General features: G+C 35.8%; 1 protein-coding gene across 7 annotated transcripts in view; it reads left to right on the forward strand.

Annotated features, from left to right (window-relative positions):
* The window catches only part of ZZZ3 (zinc finger ZZ-type containing 3), a 91,543-nt gene that overhangs the window by 36,256 nt on the left and 36,859 nt on the right, over positions 1-18,428 (forward strand). For 6 of the 7 annotated variants that reach the window (XM_029948733.1, XM_029948732.1, XM_029948738.1 and 3 more), the window contains one exon: positions 2,650-4,202. The exons of the other annotated variant lie outside the window; for it this stretch is intronic. In XM_029948733.1, the coding sequence (XP_029804593.1) occupies positions 2,701-4,202 (1,502 nt within the window). In that variant the 5' untranslated portion in view covers positions 2,650-2,700. The remainder of the gene's footprint in view (positions 1-2,649; positions 4,203-18,428) is intronic. 7 annotated transcript variants of the gene reach the window in all.

Below are 18,428 nucleotides of genomic sequence, written 5' to 3' on the forward strand. Positions count from 1 at the left end.
GTCTGATATTCTGCATTTCCAGCAAGCTTCCAAGATATGCCCATGATGCTGGTTCTCAGGCCACACTTTGAGTTGTGAGATTTTGAGGTACCAAAGGGTCCTTGTTATAAAACAGGTTCACTTTAAATATGGCTCAATAGCACAGGATTTGAGAACTGTAAATAAAATGAAATTTATTGTTGTTGAATGGAATAAGAATGCTTTTTAGGGATCAGAAGAAATAAGAGGTTTAATCTTTCATATTTATTAGTGTTTTGATCACTGAAATGGTGAAGAAATAAAATAGGCCCTCATTATAGGTGGTGTTCTATAACTATATATATTATGTATACGTATATAATGCTGATAATATGTAATATTACATATATGTTCTTTACAAATAACTCTGAGTAATAATAATAGGTTTATTTTATTAATAATGACAGGCAGCGATTTTGCTTTCATTTGGATTGCTGTGGAAAGAAAAGAATGGCTTAGGATTGCCTAGTGTGGGAATCATTTGAGGTTTATATGCCTTTAGTTGGCATCACCTTTTAAAAAGTAAAGGTTAACAGATTCTTTTTTTTTATAGAAAATATTACGATTGCCAATATTTTTGAATCATAAATTTTGAATATAATGAAATTTACATTAAAAATATTTGCATTAGATTTTATAAAGTTTTAAATTTTAACTTATGTTTCCTTTGTGTATTTATTTACATAGGTAATTAATATTTAAAAATCTATAACTTTCAAATTTGAGAGTTCCAGATTTGGGTATATGAAACAAATAGATGATTTTAATATTTTTTTAGTTGTGCTGTTTTGGAGCATCAATTGAAGTATGAACTTAAATTTTTTGTAATTAAAAGTGGATATTTATGAGACATTCAATATTTATTACCTGTGATTTAAAATAGACTGTAATCCTCGTGACAAGATTTAAACAAAAGAGAAGTACATGTCCCGTCCCTCTAATGAATCCCCAGATAGGAAAAGTTTACTATATGAAATGTATTTCTAAGTTCTGATTGGGGTCCTTTACTTATTGTTCATGAGATGGCTGTGCAACTCTAGAACAAATTATCATACTCTAATCCCAGGACTGTTTTTGTGAGTCTTGTAAGATTTTTAAAAACTGTTAAGAATTTAAAAGTATATTTTACTCTGAAACAAAACTAAATTCAATCAACTTACATATTTTTAGGAAATTTAATTCATTTGTCAGCAGGCAGAAACAGGAAGATTGTTCCCTTTAATATTTCTTTTCTTGTATGTGGTAGCATGTTGCTATGGCTTCTGTAGTTCTTCATAACTGTTCTGTTAAACACTTCAGGTTGAGGCAAAAGAGATTGTATTTGATCTGCAGGGGGAGAAGTACAATGGCATTGGGAGGGTTTATAGAAGGAGGCTATGGGAAGTGTGGCAAAAGGGAGGGGGAAGGGTACCATGAAACTGGGTACTACAGCTATTATTGGCGTCTTTCTCTATCCATCCTACACCCATTTGGAAGTTAAGCAGTGAAGTGGCAAATTACCTTGTGAAAGCTAAACAGAAGAGGAGCAGAAGAATGGATACTTGAAATGTTAATAGATCCTTTATTCTGCTTTATGGGAGAAGCTTTGGAAAATAATAACCACGTAGAGTTTATCCAGGTGGATCAATCTGGGCATTTTTCAGTTTCCCTTGCATTTCTATCTTAGACACACCAAACATCCACATCAGAAAACCAGCTCATCTCCCAATATGCATTAAAACTGTGGTGCACATATATATATATGTAGCAGTTCAAAGAAGGAGAGAATGTGTAGTCCTGATTTCTTAAATGCTGTATTTGCTTTGAGGGCTTCTTTTCCTTTTTCTTCTATCCTCTTCAGAATACTTCCTTTCACTTTCTAATTTACGCCTGTACTTCTAAAGACTAGGGAGGTTTGGCTTTGCTCTGTTTTGCTTTTAGTTTATTGCAAACTAGGATTTTGATATCTATTCATCTGCTTGATTACAAAAATTCTACTGCAGCCAAAATTTTTTAGATACCACATAGTTATCAAATGATTTAACTTAAAACTCATTTTAATAAGAGTGAATTAAGAAGAACTGAGCCTACCACTTTACCTCTCAGAGATGTTTTGAGAAAACATAAGAAATGATTGGGATAGTTTTTGTGATTGTTGCTGTATAAATTCATAGGTATTTTAAGAACCAAGATGAAATCCTGTCTTTGAGGGAACGCTTTTCTGGGCCCTTTGTGCCTTTGTATTTATCTGAAAGGTAGATAAGCAGCAAGACAAGTTAAGGGCATGGTCTCTAGAAGCCCTCCCCTGCCACTTCTGTGTGTGGCTTTGGACAGATTACTTAAACTATACACATACCTCACCCTTCTCCTCATTTGTAAAGTGGGAATGGTAATAGCATCTATCTTAGTTGTTGTGAGACTTAAATGAGGTAATGTATGTAAAGCATATACAGTTATTCCTGGGACATACTAAGTACCATATAATTGTTAGCTATTATTAATATCATTTTTGGAAATATTAATAAAAGAAATTATATCACATAATTTATTAATATTGGCTATACTTGGATTTAAAAGTTAATAGCTTTATGCTTTTGTTTTAGGTATATTAACTATTACCTTTTTCTCATTATTTTGTTTACATTTTTGAAGGTTTCCCAATGAGTGGATCATGATGACCGTATTGTAGGGACTTGCCATAGTATGGCTGCTTCCCGATCTACTCGTGTTACAAGATCAACAGTGGGGTTAAACGGCTTGGATGAATCTTTTTGTGGTAGAACTTTAAGGAATCGTAGCATTGCTCACCCTGAAGAAATCTCTTCTCATTCTCAAGTACGGTCAAGATCACCAAAGAAGAGACCAGAGCCTGTGCAAATTCAGAAAGGAAATAATAATGGAAGAACTACTGATTTAAAACAGCAAAGTACTCGAGAATCATGGGTAAGCCCTAGGAAAAGAGGACTTTCTTCTTCAGAAAAAGATAATGTAGAAAGGCAGGCTGTAGAAAATTGTGAGAGGAGGCAAACAGAACCCGTTTCACCAGTTTTAAAAAGAATTAAGCGTTGTCTTAGATCTGAAGCACCAAACAGTTCAGAAGAAGATTCACCTATAAAATCAGACAAGGAGTCGGTAGAAGAGAGGAATACAGTAGTGGACAATGATGCAGATTTTCAAGGGACTAAACGAGCTTGTCGATGTCTTATACTGGATGATTGTGAGAAAAGGGAAATTAAAAAGGTGAATGTCAGTGAGGAAGGGCCACTTAATTCTGCAGTAGTTGAAGAAATCACAGGCTATTTGGCTGTCAATGGTGTTGATGACAGTGATTCAGCTGTTATAAACTATGACGACTGTCAGCCTGATGGGAACACTAAACAACATAGCACTGGTTCGTATGTGTTGCAGGAAAAGTCAGTAGCTGAAAATGGGGATTCGGATACCCACACTTCAATGTTCCTTGGTAGTAGGAAGGACGACAGTTATATAGACCATAACGTGCCTTGCACAAATTCAGAAGTGCAGGTCAAGTTGGAGGACCACAAAGTAGTAACTGCCTGCCTGCCTGTGGAACATGTTAATAAGCTGACTACTGAGCCAGCTACAGGCCCCTTTTCTGAAATTCAGTCATCCTTAAGGGATTCTGAGGAGGAAGTAGATGTGGTGGGAGATAGCAGTGCCTCAAAAGAGCAGTGTAATGAAAACACCAATAAAGCCCTGGAAGCAAGTCTTGAGAGTATGCCAGTCTCTGGAGAACCAGAATCATCTGTTCTAGACTGTGTTTCAACTCAAATGATGTCTTTATCAGAACCTCAAGAACATCGATATACTCTGAGAACTTCACCACGAAGGGCAGCCCCAACCAGAGGTAGTCCCACTAAAAACAATTCTCCTTGCAGAGAAAATGGACAATTTGAGGAGAATAATCTTAGTCCCAATGAAACAAACGCAACTGTTAGTGATAATAGAAGTGAATCTCCCACAAATCCTGATGAAATTTCTCAGAATGAAAAAGGAATATTTTGTGACTCTGAAAATTATGGGAGTGAAGGACTAAGTAAGCCACCCTCAGAGGCAAGAATTAATATTGGACCTTTGCCATCTGCCAAAGAGAGTGCCAATCCACACAATACAGAAGAAGAAGATGATGATCCTGATGTTTATTACTTTGAATCAGATCATGTGGCACTGAAACACAACAAAGAGTATGTGTAAATATGGTAACCATGAATTCTGCTTTGTTTATTATACCCCACGCTTTCAGTATTTGTTCATAAGTGTCTATTCATAGCATTTTTATTATAGCTGAAATTAATGCTTTAGCTGAAATTTTAGGTTTAATCTAATATTTATCTCAACTCTTACAAAAAAGTTTACATAAAAAGAAAGACTTTAAAACTCAACTTACTACTCTTCTCAATGGTAATACAGTTTTCTGGTTTTGATATTTCACACACCTTAATTAGAAAAGAAATGTGGAAGCAATGGTTGATGGTGTTTTTATTAATAAATTTTATACCATTTCAGTTACTTTGTAAAATGGAAACATCTTTAGGTATCACAGTACACTTTGATTTATAGTTGCAGAACTTTATGAAGCATTTACGCCTTCCAGGCAGTATAGAAGAATTAATGAGTGCTCAGAAATCATATAGATTAAGAGAAATCTAGCAGGCTGTAAATCAACTTTTATCTTAAGTTGCTTATATCTAATTTCCAATTAAAACTTTTGATTAAAAAATGTACTTAATGCATTACCTTTGACTTTTGGGATTTACAAAAGTGGATATTACCGTTAATACGGTGACAGCGAATTGTATATTGTAATTAGCATAATAGCAAGAGTTAGTCTGTTGCTCAGTTTACATAAAGCATTTGAGACAACTTTTTCCTGATTCCGAATTATAAGGGGAGACTATCTTAAAATACTATAAATTCTTAGCCTTTGTTTTGAAGGCACTTTTTAAAATAAATAGATTTATCACAGTTTTGCTTAGCTTTGCTTTAATGTATTCTAGGTAGTAACACAAATGAATTGGAGCTAACTCCAAGTAATCATGAAAGGAACTGTTGATGAACTTTGAACAGTTCTTATAAATACCATGATCAAAAAGAGGAAGACATATATTAAGTTAATCACCTTTTGCCCCTACAAAGTATGCTTTTGAATTGCTATCACAGATTATATAGGCTATGTGAAAACATTGATTTGAGGAAACTTTGCAATGTTTTTGTTGTGACAATTGCCAGATTCTGGTATGTGTCAGATCAGAGTATCAAATCCTGGTTGTGGAACATAATAATTTTTTGCCATATATTATAGATAGGTCACATTTGTGTATGATAATTTGGTGGCCTTTTAGCATAGGTTTCTTTTTTGAAAAAATTTTTTATTCATAGTATTTTAATACTGGATTTAGTAGAGAAGTCATTTTGTCTGAGCATTTTATTCATTTATTTTATAGAACTGTTAGCATTTTTATGTATTTGAAATATTTGAAATCCAATCTGAGATAGTAAAGCAACTCAAAGTGACTTTTTTTCATTCAGATAAACTGAGTTCTTACCATTGGTGTTATTCATTAGTTTTTAAAAACAGAATTTTTTATCTGGAGGCACAAGGAGGAATAGCATATGTCTTGGGGAAAAACTAAAAACTCAAGAAGTGTGCATTTTTACAAAGTATACTCATTAATTCTATTTTTTGCTTTTTATTGTTTCTTTGGCAAAAAAATGCTCCTTTTAAGGCTTAGCTGTTATTTTTTTTTTAATGTTTTGTTTATTTTTGAGGGAGAGAGCAGAAGTGGGATACAGAGAGAGAGAGGGGGGCAGAGGATCTGAAGCAAGCTCCGATCTGACAGCAGCAAGCACATGTAGGGCTTGAACTCACATGAGATCATGATCTGAGCTGAAGTCAGCTATTCAGTTGACTGACTAAGTCACACAGGTGCCCCAAGGCTTAGCTGGTATATTGATAGAAAGTATGTTCCCATAACTCATTATGTTACTTTTTTTTGTTAGAGCTCTCCTAATAGTAGTTCTGAAGGGTGATGTTTGTAAAACGATTATGTAAAGATCGTGGTCATAGTATTTAAAAAGTGATGTTCCATATTCCTAAGCCTTTGAGAATGAGACCAATGCAGTTTCATGGGTTCCTCAAGATCTCCAAAGTCCTTTGGAATTGGAATGGTAGATGCTTTATTAGGACTGCATTTATGCCTCACTGGGTGATCTTGGGCAAAAGAAATCACTCCTTCTTGGTTTTTTGCCTTCCTCCAGGTTTTTGAAGATAGCACCTTTTGACAATTCACTTTTAACGTTTTTTCCCTCTGGAGGAAGCTTGTTGGGAGAAGTGAGGTGGAGAGTGAGGGCATCTTGATTAGCATCTTGGTTAGAAAGAACTTAAAGAAAATTGAGAGAGGGTGTTTGATCCTGTTCAGTGTAATCTCTTTCGGTAAAGTCCTTCTTCCAGTGCTTTTTGTCTAGAGTCAAGAAGAGCCTTTTGTCTTGGCTTTTTTTTTTTTTTTTAAACCCAAATTATCATTGTAAAAGATAGCATCATGATACCCATCTAATGCTTTGAAGTCTCAAACTAATTTCTGGTGTTTGAAAGTGCACTTGGGGTTAAAAAAAAAAAGATAAATGGGGTAGATGGAATATTATTCTGCTGCACACACAGGGGTACTCATTACACCCTACCAAAAATTTTTTTTCTTTCTCATTCTCTTCATGCTAGTAAGTTTTTCTAGACAATTTCCTTTTGAAACTGGGAATTGGGCATTGCCCAGATTACACATGACTATCTGTACCAATAGGAAATGAGTACTTCCTGATGGCCCGATTAAAAAATATGTTATTGATGGATGACATAATTCTTTTTCTGAAGCCAGGAAGACATAGCTCTTTATTCCAGTTACAACTTTTCGCTAAGTTAACATTGATTATTTAATCAGTAACCTTCTATCCCACAATTTAGCCAATAATTTATCTGTCTTGTTTGCAAGGATATCACACATAAGGTCATCTAAAGAAATGCCTTATAAATGTTTGAAAAGATACTGTGTATAAAATACTAGCCTTAGGGTGCCTGAGTCCCTCAGTCAGTTAAGTGCCAGACTTCGGCACAGGTCATGATCTCCCAGCTCATGAGTTTGAGCCCTGTGTTGGGCTCTATGCTGACAGGTTGGAGCCTGGAGCCTGTTTGGGATTCTGTGTTTCCCTCTCTCTCTCCTCTGCTCCCCCACTCACACTTTGTCTCTCTCTCAAAAATAAACATAATAAACATAAAAGAATCCTAGCCTTAGACCCAATTCATAGTAATTAGGCCATAGGCCAGATAAATGAATTTGTGGGCATTCTGGATACTTATCCCATTTCCTTTCTAGACCATCCCTCTTCTTTAGCACATAAACCCACAGTTTGCTCCTGTATATTTATTTTTCCAAATGGAGGACTATGAGTAAGGGGGACTAAAGATTATCTCTTTTTTTCTGGCAAAATTTCAGCTATGGATTATTCTACTAGATGTGCTTTCTCCAAGAGTAGTGAATGGGCAATCAGAAGAAATACTATTTTATCTCAAAGTTCTCTGACCTTCAAGGTTGAAGGATTCTGTTAAAGTGGTAGATAATACCTAGTGACTCCCTTTTTGGCCTAAATAGCCAGACTGACTGCGATCATGTATGTAACTGTGATTTGCCTTTTCTCTTTGGGAATTGACCTTTTGTGGATTTTGAATCCGAAGCATTGAACCAGGCTCTGAGATTTGAAGTTTTGGTTCTATAGAGAGCAGGTATAGAGAAGATTTTAGGACCTGGGTTTTAAGATTCAGAACATTTTTCTCAGTTTACAGGCAATCACTAGAAAATAAATTTTTTAATGAAAATGTGATTTGGTCAGTTGTCTCTGAATTTGTCTCTGTATTCTCCTTGTACAAGAATACTTAAATTTATATTCAAAGGGTCATGGATAGCTACATTTAAAGATCTTGTAACTTTCCATGAATAGGCAGAGGATGAAAAGTCAAATTAAGAGTTTCTGGATTCTTTTTTTTTTTTTAATGTTTATTTTTGAGAGACAGACAGAGCACGAGCAAGGGAGGGACAGAGAGAGAGGGAGACACAGAATCTGAAGCAGGCTCCAGGCTGTGAACTAGCTGTCAGCACAGAGCCTGACATGGGCTCGAACTCACGAACCACGGGATCATGACCTGAGCTGAAGTTAGATGCTTAACCAACTGAGCCACCCAGGTGCTCCAAGAGTTTCTAAATTCTTGAGGTCTTCTAAAGGATTAACTCACTGATGAGATTATTAATGTTTATTATACCAATTTTCAAGTTTCTACATAATGAAAGTTTTAAGAATAAGCTAATTATTGCTTATCAGAGAGTATTGGTCATGTAGTCTCTAGGTAAGACATTTTCAGGCCATATTAAAGAATATTTATGGGAATTCTATTTGTAAATTTGGTCCTCTGAAAACGTGCATGTACTTTAAATAATTATAATATGTTTTTTTACACCATGCTTATGATGAATCTTCTGGTATCTTCATCAGTTTCAGAAGCTGCATAGAGAAAATCCTCATGAAGTCTTAAGATTCACTTCTTGTGAGACTACTTTTACTGTTTGTCTAAGTTATTTCAAGGAACCAGAAAACTCAAGGGTTAGGGATGGATTTTGCTTAGAAAGCAATAGAGGAGCCATCCTCTCCTAGATTAAAAAAAATGTTATGTGCTTCATAAGGTACAGTGATTTCATCAGATTTCTCATTTGATACTCACTACAACTCAGAAGTAGACAGCATAGGTGGCATTATACAGTCCCCATTTCCTGTCTCACAATTAAGGTTTTAAAGTTATATATTGAAAGTATGATGAACTATTGGTAGACAGAAGATAGAGGCAGATATCTAAAGGTGGATAAAGAACTCCCATATTGTGATTCAGAGTCTGAACAACTTCTGGTATTCCTCCCACACCTCCACCTTCCCTTCGTGTTTCCCACACCTCGTGACTTCCTACTGGACTTAAAAGGAAGTCCAGTAAGGACTTATTCCGTGGATTTTTGGGTTTCTAGGTTTAGAACTCTCAAGGAGCAGATGCTGGGTAGTCAGTTTTTACAATTCTTTAGTCTGAGTTAAAGCTCTGTAATTGTATAATCATGATTATCTGGTTTTATCTGTCAGAGAATCAGCATTATTGGTAAGTAACCTGTTTTATTTATTGAATGAAATGTTTTCATGTTCATTGTTTTAAAGAACATTTTGTTAGTTTGTCTGTGAAGAATAATTGCCCTGCATGAATTGGAGGTATAAAACTTATGCTACAACTTGACTTTAAAAAGAGAATTTGGATAATTTGCCAAAAAAAAAAAAAAAAAAACTTTGGGGGGGTGTTTAGAATGCATTTAAGTATATTAAAGTCCGAGGTTACCAGGGAAACTCCTGTGTGGTGTGCCTTCTCAACTAAGTGGAAAAAGCTGTGGAATATAATAGCTAGATTGGCCCCACTCGTTTGGCAGAAGATTAATAAAGAGGAGAGAGATAACTGTCCTTAGTATAAAATTTTTGGTTGTAAGAGAAGTAAGCTGTTGACTAATAAATAATCAGTGAATTCTTTGTTTTTTTCCTTTGCATATCAACATCTTTTATTTCAACTGATGTGAATGGTTTCTAAAAGGGATTCTCTGTTGTAATCCAAGTATATTTGTAATATAATTTATCTTTTTCTTCTTGATTCAGGGTCATTTTTGCTGACAGGTTATATAGTGATACTTTTCCTGGTATCACTGCCAGAATATCTGTTTTTGCTTCTCTGAAATGATTCGGGCTCTTCTGCTTTTTATGTTCTTATAATTTAGCTTCTTTTTTATGTTCTTTTGGCAGTTCTGTAACTTTGAGTCTTCTTTTCTGCATTTTTGTTAACTTTCATTTTGTTGTCTCTAGTGCATCATGGTATCTCCCTCTAAAAACAGCCTTCTCATTGAGTGCTTTTAGTTCTCTTTAAACTTGTAATCAGAATAACCAGACTTGTCAGAATTATCTTCAGCTCAGGTCTTGATCTCACCGTGGTCTGTGAGTTCGAGCCCCGCGTTGGGGGTCTCTGCCGACAGCTACGAGCTTGGAGCTGCTTCAGATTGTCTCCCCACTTCTCTGTCCTTCCCCCACTCCCATTCTGTCTCTCTCCCTCTCTCAAAAATAAACATTTAAAAAAGTTTTAAAAAAATGAATGCATAGATAAGCATTAGTGCCAGAAAATGTTTTAATTGTGTGTTTTCTTGTTTGCTTGGTTTAGAGGTTGTAGCTTACGTAAGCTATCAGGCATCTAACTTCTGAATAGAGAAACAACAGTTGTTTATACATGGCAATAAGTACTCATTAGCAAAAAAAACCCTTTTCTTTTCTTTTTAAAAAAATTGTTTTAATGTTTATTTTGAGAGAGAGAGAGCATGAGCAGGGGAGGGGCAGAGAGAGAGGGAGACACAGATTCTTTCTAAAGCAGGCTACAGACTGAGCTGTCAGCACAGAGCCCAATGCAGGACTCAAACTCACAAACTGTGAGATCATGACCTGAGTCAAAGTCTGAGACTTAACCTGCTGAGTCACCCAGGTGCCTCATATATATTTTTTTAAGTTTATTTTGAGAGAGAGCACATGTATGTGAGCAGGGGAGGGGCAGAAAGAGGAAGGGAGAGAATCCCAAGCAGGCTCCATCTGCGCAGACCTCATTGCTGGGCTTGAACTCTTGACTGCAGGATCATGAGCTGACTCGAAATCAAGAGTTGGAGGCTTAATCAACAGAGCCACCCAGGCACCCCAGCAATAAAACCCACTTCATATTTGAGATGAACTGAAGCTTAGCCTTTCGTTGCAGGAACTTTATTTAGTTATTTTCTGTAGGCTCAAAAAAGTTTGGGGCTCCTGGGTAGCTCAGTCAGTTAAGCATCCAACTCTTGATTTTGGATCATATCATAATCTTATGCTTTGAGAAATCGAGCCCTGCTTCAAGCCTCATTTTGGGCTCTGCACTCTGAGCACGGAACCTGCTTAGGATTTTCTCTCTCCCTTTCTCTCTCTGCCCCTCTCACATGCACACACTTTCTCAAAAAAAATAGACTTAAAAAATGATGTGTTTTTACACATAGGTGAGCAGAATATAGCATATGTCATATATACTCATGTTGTCAGATATAATGTTCAGTAATAAATGAGAAGATCTGTTTTGTGACTGTTTTTCTTCAGTGAAGTTTGTGTCTTCAGTGAGGTCTGTGTACCGCTATTTCTTTTACATTACCATGGAAAGCTGTTTCTACTTAACAATCTCTGATTTTAGCATAGAGGAATTTGTAAAGTGGTGAGAAGAGACTGAGCAATTTTTTCAGGGCACTTCCAGTAGGCAGAATTCTCAGTAGTATGTTATGATTTATTTCCACATACTTCGTAATATTTGTATGGTGGACATTTGAAATACGTTGAGGGTCTGGAGTTTGTTCTCTTTCTTTAAAAGCATTGAAATTTGTTCTGACAGGCAGTTAATTTACTTGATAATATGCTTGATCCTATTAAGGTTTATGTTTTAGCTGTGTTAGGGGAAAGTTCAGAGTAGCCTGTATTCTAGGTTTACGTCTTGGCATGCTCTTCCTGGTGTTTGATTTGAAAATGTCTTTGCTTTAGCTAGTTGAAACCTGAAGGAAGACTCTAGCCTTGACAACACTTGGTCCTGTGGAATCTCCTGTTGTACATGCACAGCTTTGTACACGTAAGACTCCTGGAGGCCCTTCTGCAGATACTCAGTGTTTTCCGATCTTTTCCTGTTTTGTTTCTTCCTCTTTGGTCCTCAGTCCCACAAACTCCAGCTGCCTCACTTCCCTAAAGTCTCTTTTCTCTCTCTCTCTGCTCAGCAAGACTGTTTCCTGTTCCACAATACTAATAATACTTCCATGGGGAAAGTGTGGTCTTAGTTGGCTTATCTTATTTGTTAGCTCTCTATTATTAGTCATAGTCCTGCACTAGATATTGTCTGTTGTCTAACAATAACTGTTTCTGTGTTTTCTCCAGTTGTCTAGTTGTGTATGACAGGAAGATATTCAGTATTTGTTATTCTGTTATGACTGAAAGTGGAACTTTCTGATTTGATTTCAATATGCACTAGGTGTCCAGCTTGAAGTTTGACCATTTGGAAATTATTTTTTGTTGACACTCCCATAACAGTGAGGGCTAGTTTTACTTTTAATAAAATAATAGTTTAATTAGCTTGTTTTCTAAGAAGCTGAAGTCAGAAAAATTGGAATAATGCCAATTTGAATTGAAGAATGAGGGTAAAAGAGACTTGACATTGTTTTATTGTGTTTCATGAAGTGTTGCTACAGTTTGAGCAGAAGTAAAAATTGGGTTACGGGTTCAGATATAGTTCATGAGGATGGGTACAAGAGAATATGATGCATAAGAAGATAGGAACAATGTTTATTAGGGTTCAAGTGTTAACCATAAAGATGAAGGAGTAATGTATCTAGGTGTTAGTTAGCTGTTGTTCTTATACCCTTCAGATAGTTTGGCTGGGTCAAATTTGATGTAGTATATTTCAGAAAGCTACAGTGAATATGCTCTCTTTATGACTGTAGTTCTAGTCTAGTTTCTTGTAAATGTCAAGTATTTTGCAGAAACTTATTTTCCTTTGTACTATTTTTACCATTTATGTTAAGTTGGAGAACTGATGCAACTTGTTGTTGTTGTTTGCTTTCCACTTGTCCTATATTATCATTCCTCTTAATTGTAAATATTTTTTATCATGTTTTAACTGACAGTTGTCAGAGTATAAAAGCATGAATTATTTTGTTATGTTTAAACTTTAAGTTGGACAGAAAGGGTCATGCTAATAGTTTGTTAGCAATGAGAGTGGAAAGTGCCATTGAAAAAAATTATAGTCAACACCTGAATTCTTAATAAACATTTCAAAACATATATATGGATATGAAGAGTCAAGTTAAATGAACCAACTGTAATATTCTACAAGTACAATTTTTTCAAGTCACCATGACTCGATAATGTTTTAATTTTTAAAATGCAATCTCATTTAATACAGAATCTTAATATTTTTAAAGGTTTTATTTATAGATTATTTTCAAAAGAACTAGATTTGAGGAACATTCCAATCTTCCAACAGAATTCTTAGCTGGTAGTGTGATGCTAGGTAAATGTTTTTAACTTCTGAGGTTGTCAGTTTTTTTATCTATTAAAAAAAATTTGACATGCTTTCATTTCTGTACTTCAAATTAATATATATAAATCTGTCTTTTCTCTGCCCTTCCCCTTGCTTTTGGCACTGCTTCGGCTTTGGTTTTTGACTTCTTTCTTATTTGGTATGCTCTGTTGATATTCTCAAACATTGCTGTGGTTTTGTTTTTTTTTCCAATTGTATTTTTTTTAATGTTTTATTAATTTTTGATACAGGAGAGACAGAGCATGAGAGGGGAAGGGTCAGAGAGAGGAGACACAGAACTGGAAGCGGGCTCCAGGCTCTGAGCTAGCCGTCAGCACAGAGCCTGACGCGGGGCTCGAACCCACGAACGTGAGATCTGACCTGAGCCGAAGTCGGAGGCTTAACCGACTGAGCCACCCAGACGCCCCAAACATTGCTGTGGTTTATATTATCATCTCTGTGTTGATGGATTTCCAAATGTATACATCTCCAATCAGATTATGCTTAAGCTTCAGATCGCTTGCAAGATATATCCATTTGCTTTCTCCACAGTAAACTCAACAGAATATGTCTAAGATCAAACTTTGCTTCCTTTCTAGACATTCACCATTCAACACTATCTTTACACTTAATTTTCTTTCACTTGCCCAGTCTGGAAAAACAGTAGTAAAAATCTTCTTCACTACATTCTCCTTTCCTACCAGTATTATAATTCAACTTTATTTCTTTATTCTCAGGGCCACTTTATTAAATTTAAGTCATTTCTATCATCTCTTTTCTGGATTACTGGAAATGCTTCCTAAATTGCTTTCTGTGGTGTACTATTTCCCCAGTGGACTCCTGTACTGTAGCTAGAGTAAATGTTTTTAGAAAAAAATCTACTCTTTAAATGAATTATTGGAGGCCTGGTGGCTCAGTCGGTTAAGTGTCCGTCTTCAGCTGAGGTCATGCTCTCGCAGAGACTCTCTCGCTGGGCTCTGTGCCAACAGCACAAAGCCTGGAGCCTGCCTCAGATTCTATGTCTCCCTCACTCTGTGCCCCTCCCCTACTGACACTCTGTCTCTCTCTGTCTGTCAAAAATGAATAAAAGTTTTAAAAATTAAAAAAAATGAATTATTGCACGATTTTTAAATATTCTTTTATTGTCTGTTTCTCGATATTCTAAACAGATTGTTAGTTCCTTGATTATTACATTCTTTTCCCCAAGGCTTTCTCATATGCCTAAATGGCCGTTGTAGTCCACGCTTACTCCCATCTCCCTGGTTATCTTCCATTCTCTGTCTGCAAAGGGAGAAAGATGTTTAAATTTAGAAATTCTGCACTCTGAGAATTTTTTCCTATCTTCCCAAGATTGACTAATTGCTTTTTGTGTGTGCTATCATAGCACCATGTACAATAGACCTCAAGCTCTTTGAAGGAACCGTGTCTTTCAAATTGGCTGATGTGTCATTGGAGAAGTGTAAGCCTTATCCTGCTTTGAAAATGTCAGAGAAAATTTAGCATGCTTTTCATAGTATAAGTTACTTATGCCATTAGTTGAACTTTTAATACTTTGAATTTATGAAATTTAGTACTGGTGATTACTTTTTTTACTTAAAAAAACCTAGATTTTAAAAAAGTTTTCAAAAGAAATGTTGAATAAGTGACATAATCATTCACATAGTTCACTAAGGAATTATGGAGAGATACTTGGTATGGTGGAGGATTTGGGGAAGAAAGGTTTGCCTTGTGATCATGTTGGTTGTCTGAACACATTTTCAGTTGGTAGGATAATGTTTTTACATTATATTATATGGCTGTACTAAAAAAAAAATTTAAGCTCAGTTGTTAATACCAGACCTCAAAGAGAGAGTCATTGTATTACAAAATAAATTTATAAGTTTGGTATGATCAGAATGTTTTGTAGAGTTTTAAATAATATTTTTACAATCAATCTAGAGTTTTGCCAGTAGGCTTTAGGAAGCAATACAGAATGTAAAACTTTGGTTGAGGTTATTTTTATTGAGGTGAAGGACATGAAAGAAAATGTGTGTCCCAGTCTATTTATGTGTCTCTTCTATTTAAGATTTTCAGAAGGGGATATTACTTAGCTTTTTCTGTATAAACTCATAATTTTGAGTAGAAGCTAGAAATAATTAAAAACACAAACCATATTCTGTGTCTTTGATGTTATTAGAAGATGATTGTATACAGATATAACAGATACATACTTTGGCTATATTTGAAGTATATTGCCTGAAAGAATATTAGTTTATAACTAGAGATTACTAGCTTGTCTCTATTATGTGAAATTTTTATGTATTTGCAATTACAGAATAGAAGGGGAACTTTTTATATGTTATGGCGTATTTCTTAGAATGGGTAATCTAATAAAACTCTAGAGTAGAGAAAAATATATAAATCTTGATCTGAATGGTAGTTAGGATTTTTTCTAGATTATTGTGCAACTTCTATAATGTTAACCACAATATAGTTAGTTGCATTCAGCTTCCTAAATTCTTAAGAAACTCAAGAATTTTATTGAATAGATTTAGAGAAACAGGTACTAGGAAACACTTATAAAGTCATCTTTTGTGGTTTTTTATTACAAGAAACCTAGAGTCTTTAAGGAGGGGAAAAAACCCATAATTTTTGAAGGATATAAATATGTGGATTAAAAAATACTGACATATTCCTTAAAAGTTTCTTGTGACTCAGGTCATGGTCATGATTGCAGGACTGTGGGATTGAACCCTGCTTCAGGATCCATGAGACTGCTTAGAATTCTCTCACTTTCTCTCTCTGTCTCCACCTCTCCTCCGCTCATGCTCACTCTTTCTCTCTCTCTCAAAAAAAAAATATATATATATAAAATAAAATAAAAATTCCCTGTAAAAGCCCTTGTATGAGACTTCAAATGATACTCAATTTTAATACGTTTATTAAAATCCAGCAACTAGTAAGGAACTGTAATTTAAAACTGGTGAGGAGAATAAGCAAAGTCAAGGTAGTCAGAGCTTGTTTTAATAAGGGCTTGTTGGTTGCAGGAATTCTAAAACCCATCCAAAGTATATCAAATACAAAAGGTTATTTTATTATTTATTTATTTAAAAATGTTTTTTATTTATTTTGGAGAGGCAGAGAGAGAGTGCGAGCAGGGGAGGCGTATGGAGAGAGGGAGACACAGAATCCGACGCAGGTTTCAGGCTCTGAGCTGTGAGCACAGATCCTGACGCAGGGCTTGAACCCACAACCCATGAGATCATGACCTGACTGAAGCCGGATGCTTAACCAACTGAGCCACCCAGGCGCCCCAAAAGGCTATTTTAAGTAAACAGTAGGCAATCTTATGAAATAAAGCCTAGCCAACCCTTGTGAAATTTTAATCTTTTGGTTTCAGATTATACTCTCAGGGGAGCCTGGGTGGCTCAGTCAATTAAGCATCAGACTCTTGATTTCACGTCAGGTCATCATCTCACCATTTGTGAGGTCAAGCTCCATGCCATGCTCTGCGCTGACAACATGGAGCCTGCTTTGGATTTTTGGTCTCCTTCCATTTCTCTCTGGCACTTCCCCACTTATGTGCACACATGCTCTCACTCCTTCTCTCTCAAAAATAAACATTTAAAAATATTTTTAAAAAGGTACTCTCTTACCTATGCTTCTCTTTGTGCAGTACAGACTGGTTTTTCTCTTTTTACTAATGTTTCTTGCTCACTTTACCCCTATAATTTTGATTCACAAATGGCAGATCTTTCCACTAGGCTTGCCCTATTCCCAACTCTCTACTTGACTTTTCTTCTCTAGATCCTCTTTGTTTAATATTATGAGCTACTGGAAAAAGAGATTTATTCTATCACTTTACAGTTGGTGTAGTGATAATGGTTTCAGAGGCTATTTTATCTCTCTCAATTTATAGGTATAAATCTTAGATCAGAAAAGGTGAATCATGTCCAAGATTTCAGAATTAGTGGCAGAGTTGCTACTTTTTCCATGTTTTCTGACTCTTAGGTCAGGCATTTTCTGCTCTTGATTCCTTATAAAAGTTTTAAATTATTATTATTTTTTTGGTCTACATGACAGTCTTGAGGGTATAGTAGTCAAATTTTACTACCCCAATGAAGAAACTAAATGATTCATATAGATATATATAGGTAGATAGATAGATTGCTTATTTATTTTGAGGGAAAGAGTGCATGCACGTGCATGAGAGGGACAGAGAGAAAGAGAATCCCAAGCAGGTTTCATTCTGTCAGCAGAGCCTGATATGGACTTAATCCCATGAACCCAGGAGATCATGTCTTGTACCGAAATATAGAGTTAGTCACTTAATCCACTGAGCCACCAGGCACCCCTCTCCTATATTTTTTTATTATGTCTTTATTTAATTTTGAGAGACAGAGTGAGCAGGGGAGGGGCAGAGAGAGAGAGGGAGACACAGAATATGAAGCAGGCTCCAGGTTCTGAACTGTCAGCACAAAGCCCGACATGGGGCTCAAACCCACGGACTGTGAGATCATGACCTGAAGTCAGCCGCTTAACCGATTGAGCCACCCAGGTGCCCCAGGACTATAACTTTTAGTACAGTTTTAGGTTTATAGAAAAAGTAAGAAAGTACAGAGAATTCCCATAATACCCTGCAGCCCGTTTCCTTTATTAACATCTTACATTAGCACAGTATAATTAATGAACAGATGCATTTTGATTAACCATCTAAAATAAAATCCTAATTAATGTATGTAATAATGTCTACATTTTTTTTCAGAGTTCCTTAGCTTTTTACCTAATGTCCTTCTGTTGTAGAATCCCATCTGAGATACCAACTACATTTAATTTTCATGTCTCCTTAAACTTCTGGCAGTGGGAATTTCTGAGACTTGATGACTTGGGCAATTTTGAGGGATACTGGTTCGGTATTATAGATACTTCTCTGTTGTGATTTGTTTTCTGTTTTCCTCATGGTTAGACTAGAGTTGTGGATGGGAGGAAAACCAAAGAGATGAGGTGTCATTTTTATCATGTATGTGATACATACGTACTATTAATATGATTTATTATAGTTGACGCTGACTATGATCACCTGGTTGAGGTAGTGTTTGTCAGGTGTCTCCACTGTAAAGTTATTCTCTTCTCCATACTTTCTATATTCTTTTTTTTTTCCCATAATATTTTATTGTCAAATTGTTTTCCATACAACACCCAGTGCTCTTCCCCTCAAGTGCCCTCCACCATCACCACCACCTGTCTTCCCCCC

The sequence above is a fragment of the Suricata suricatta genome, chromosome 8 (genome assembly GCF_006229205.1).
Source record: "Suricata suricatta isolate VVHF042 chromosome 8, meerkat_22Aug2017_6uvM2_HiC, whole genome shotgun sequence".
NCBI classification, from domain to species: domain Eukaryota; kingdom Metazoa; phylum Chordata; class Mammalia; order Carnivora; family Herpestidae; genus Suricata; species Suricata suricatta.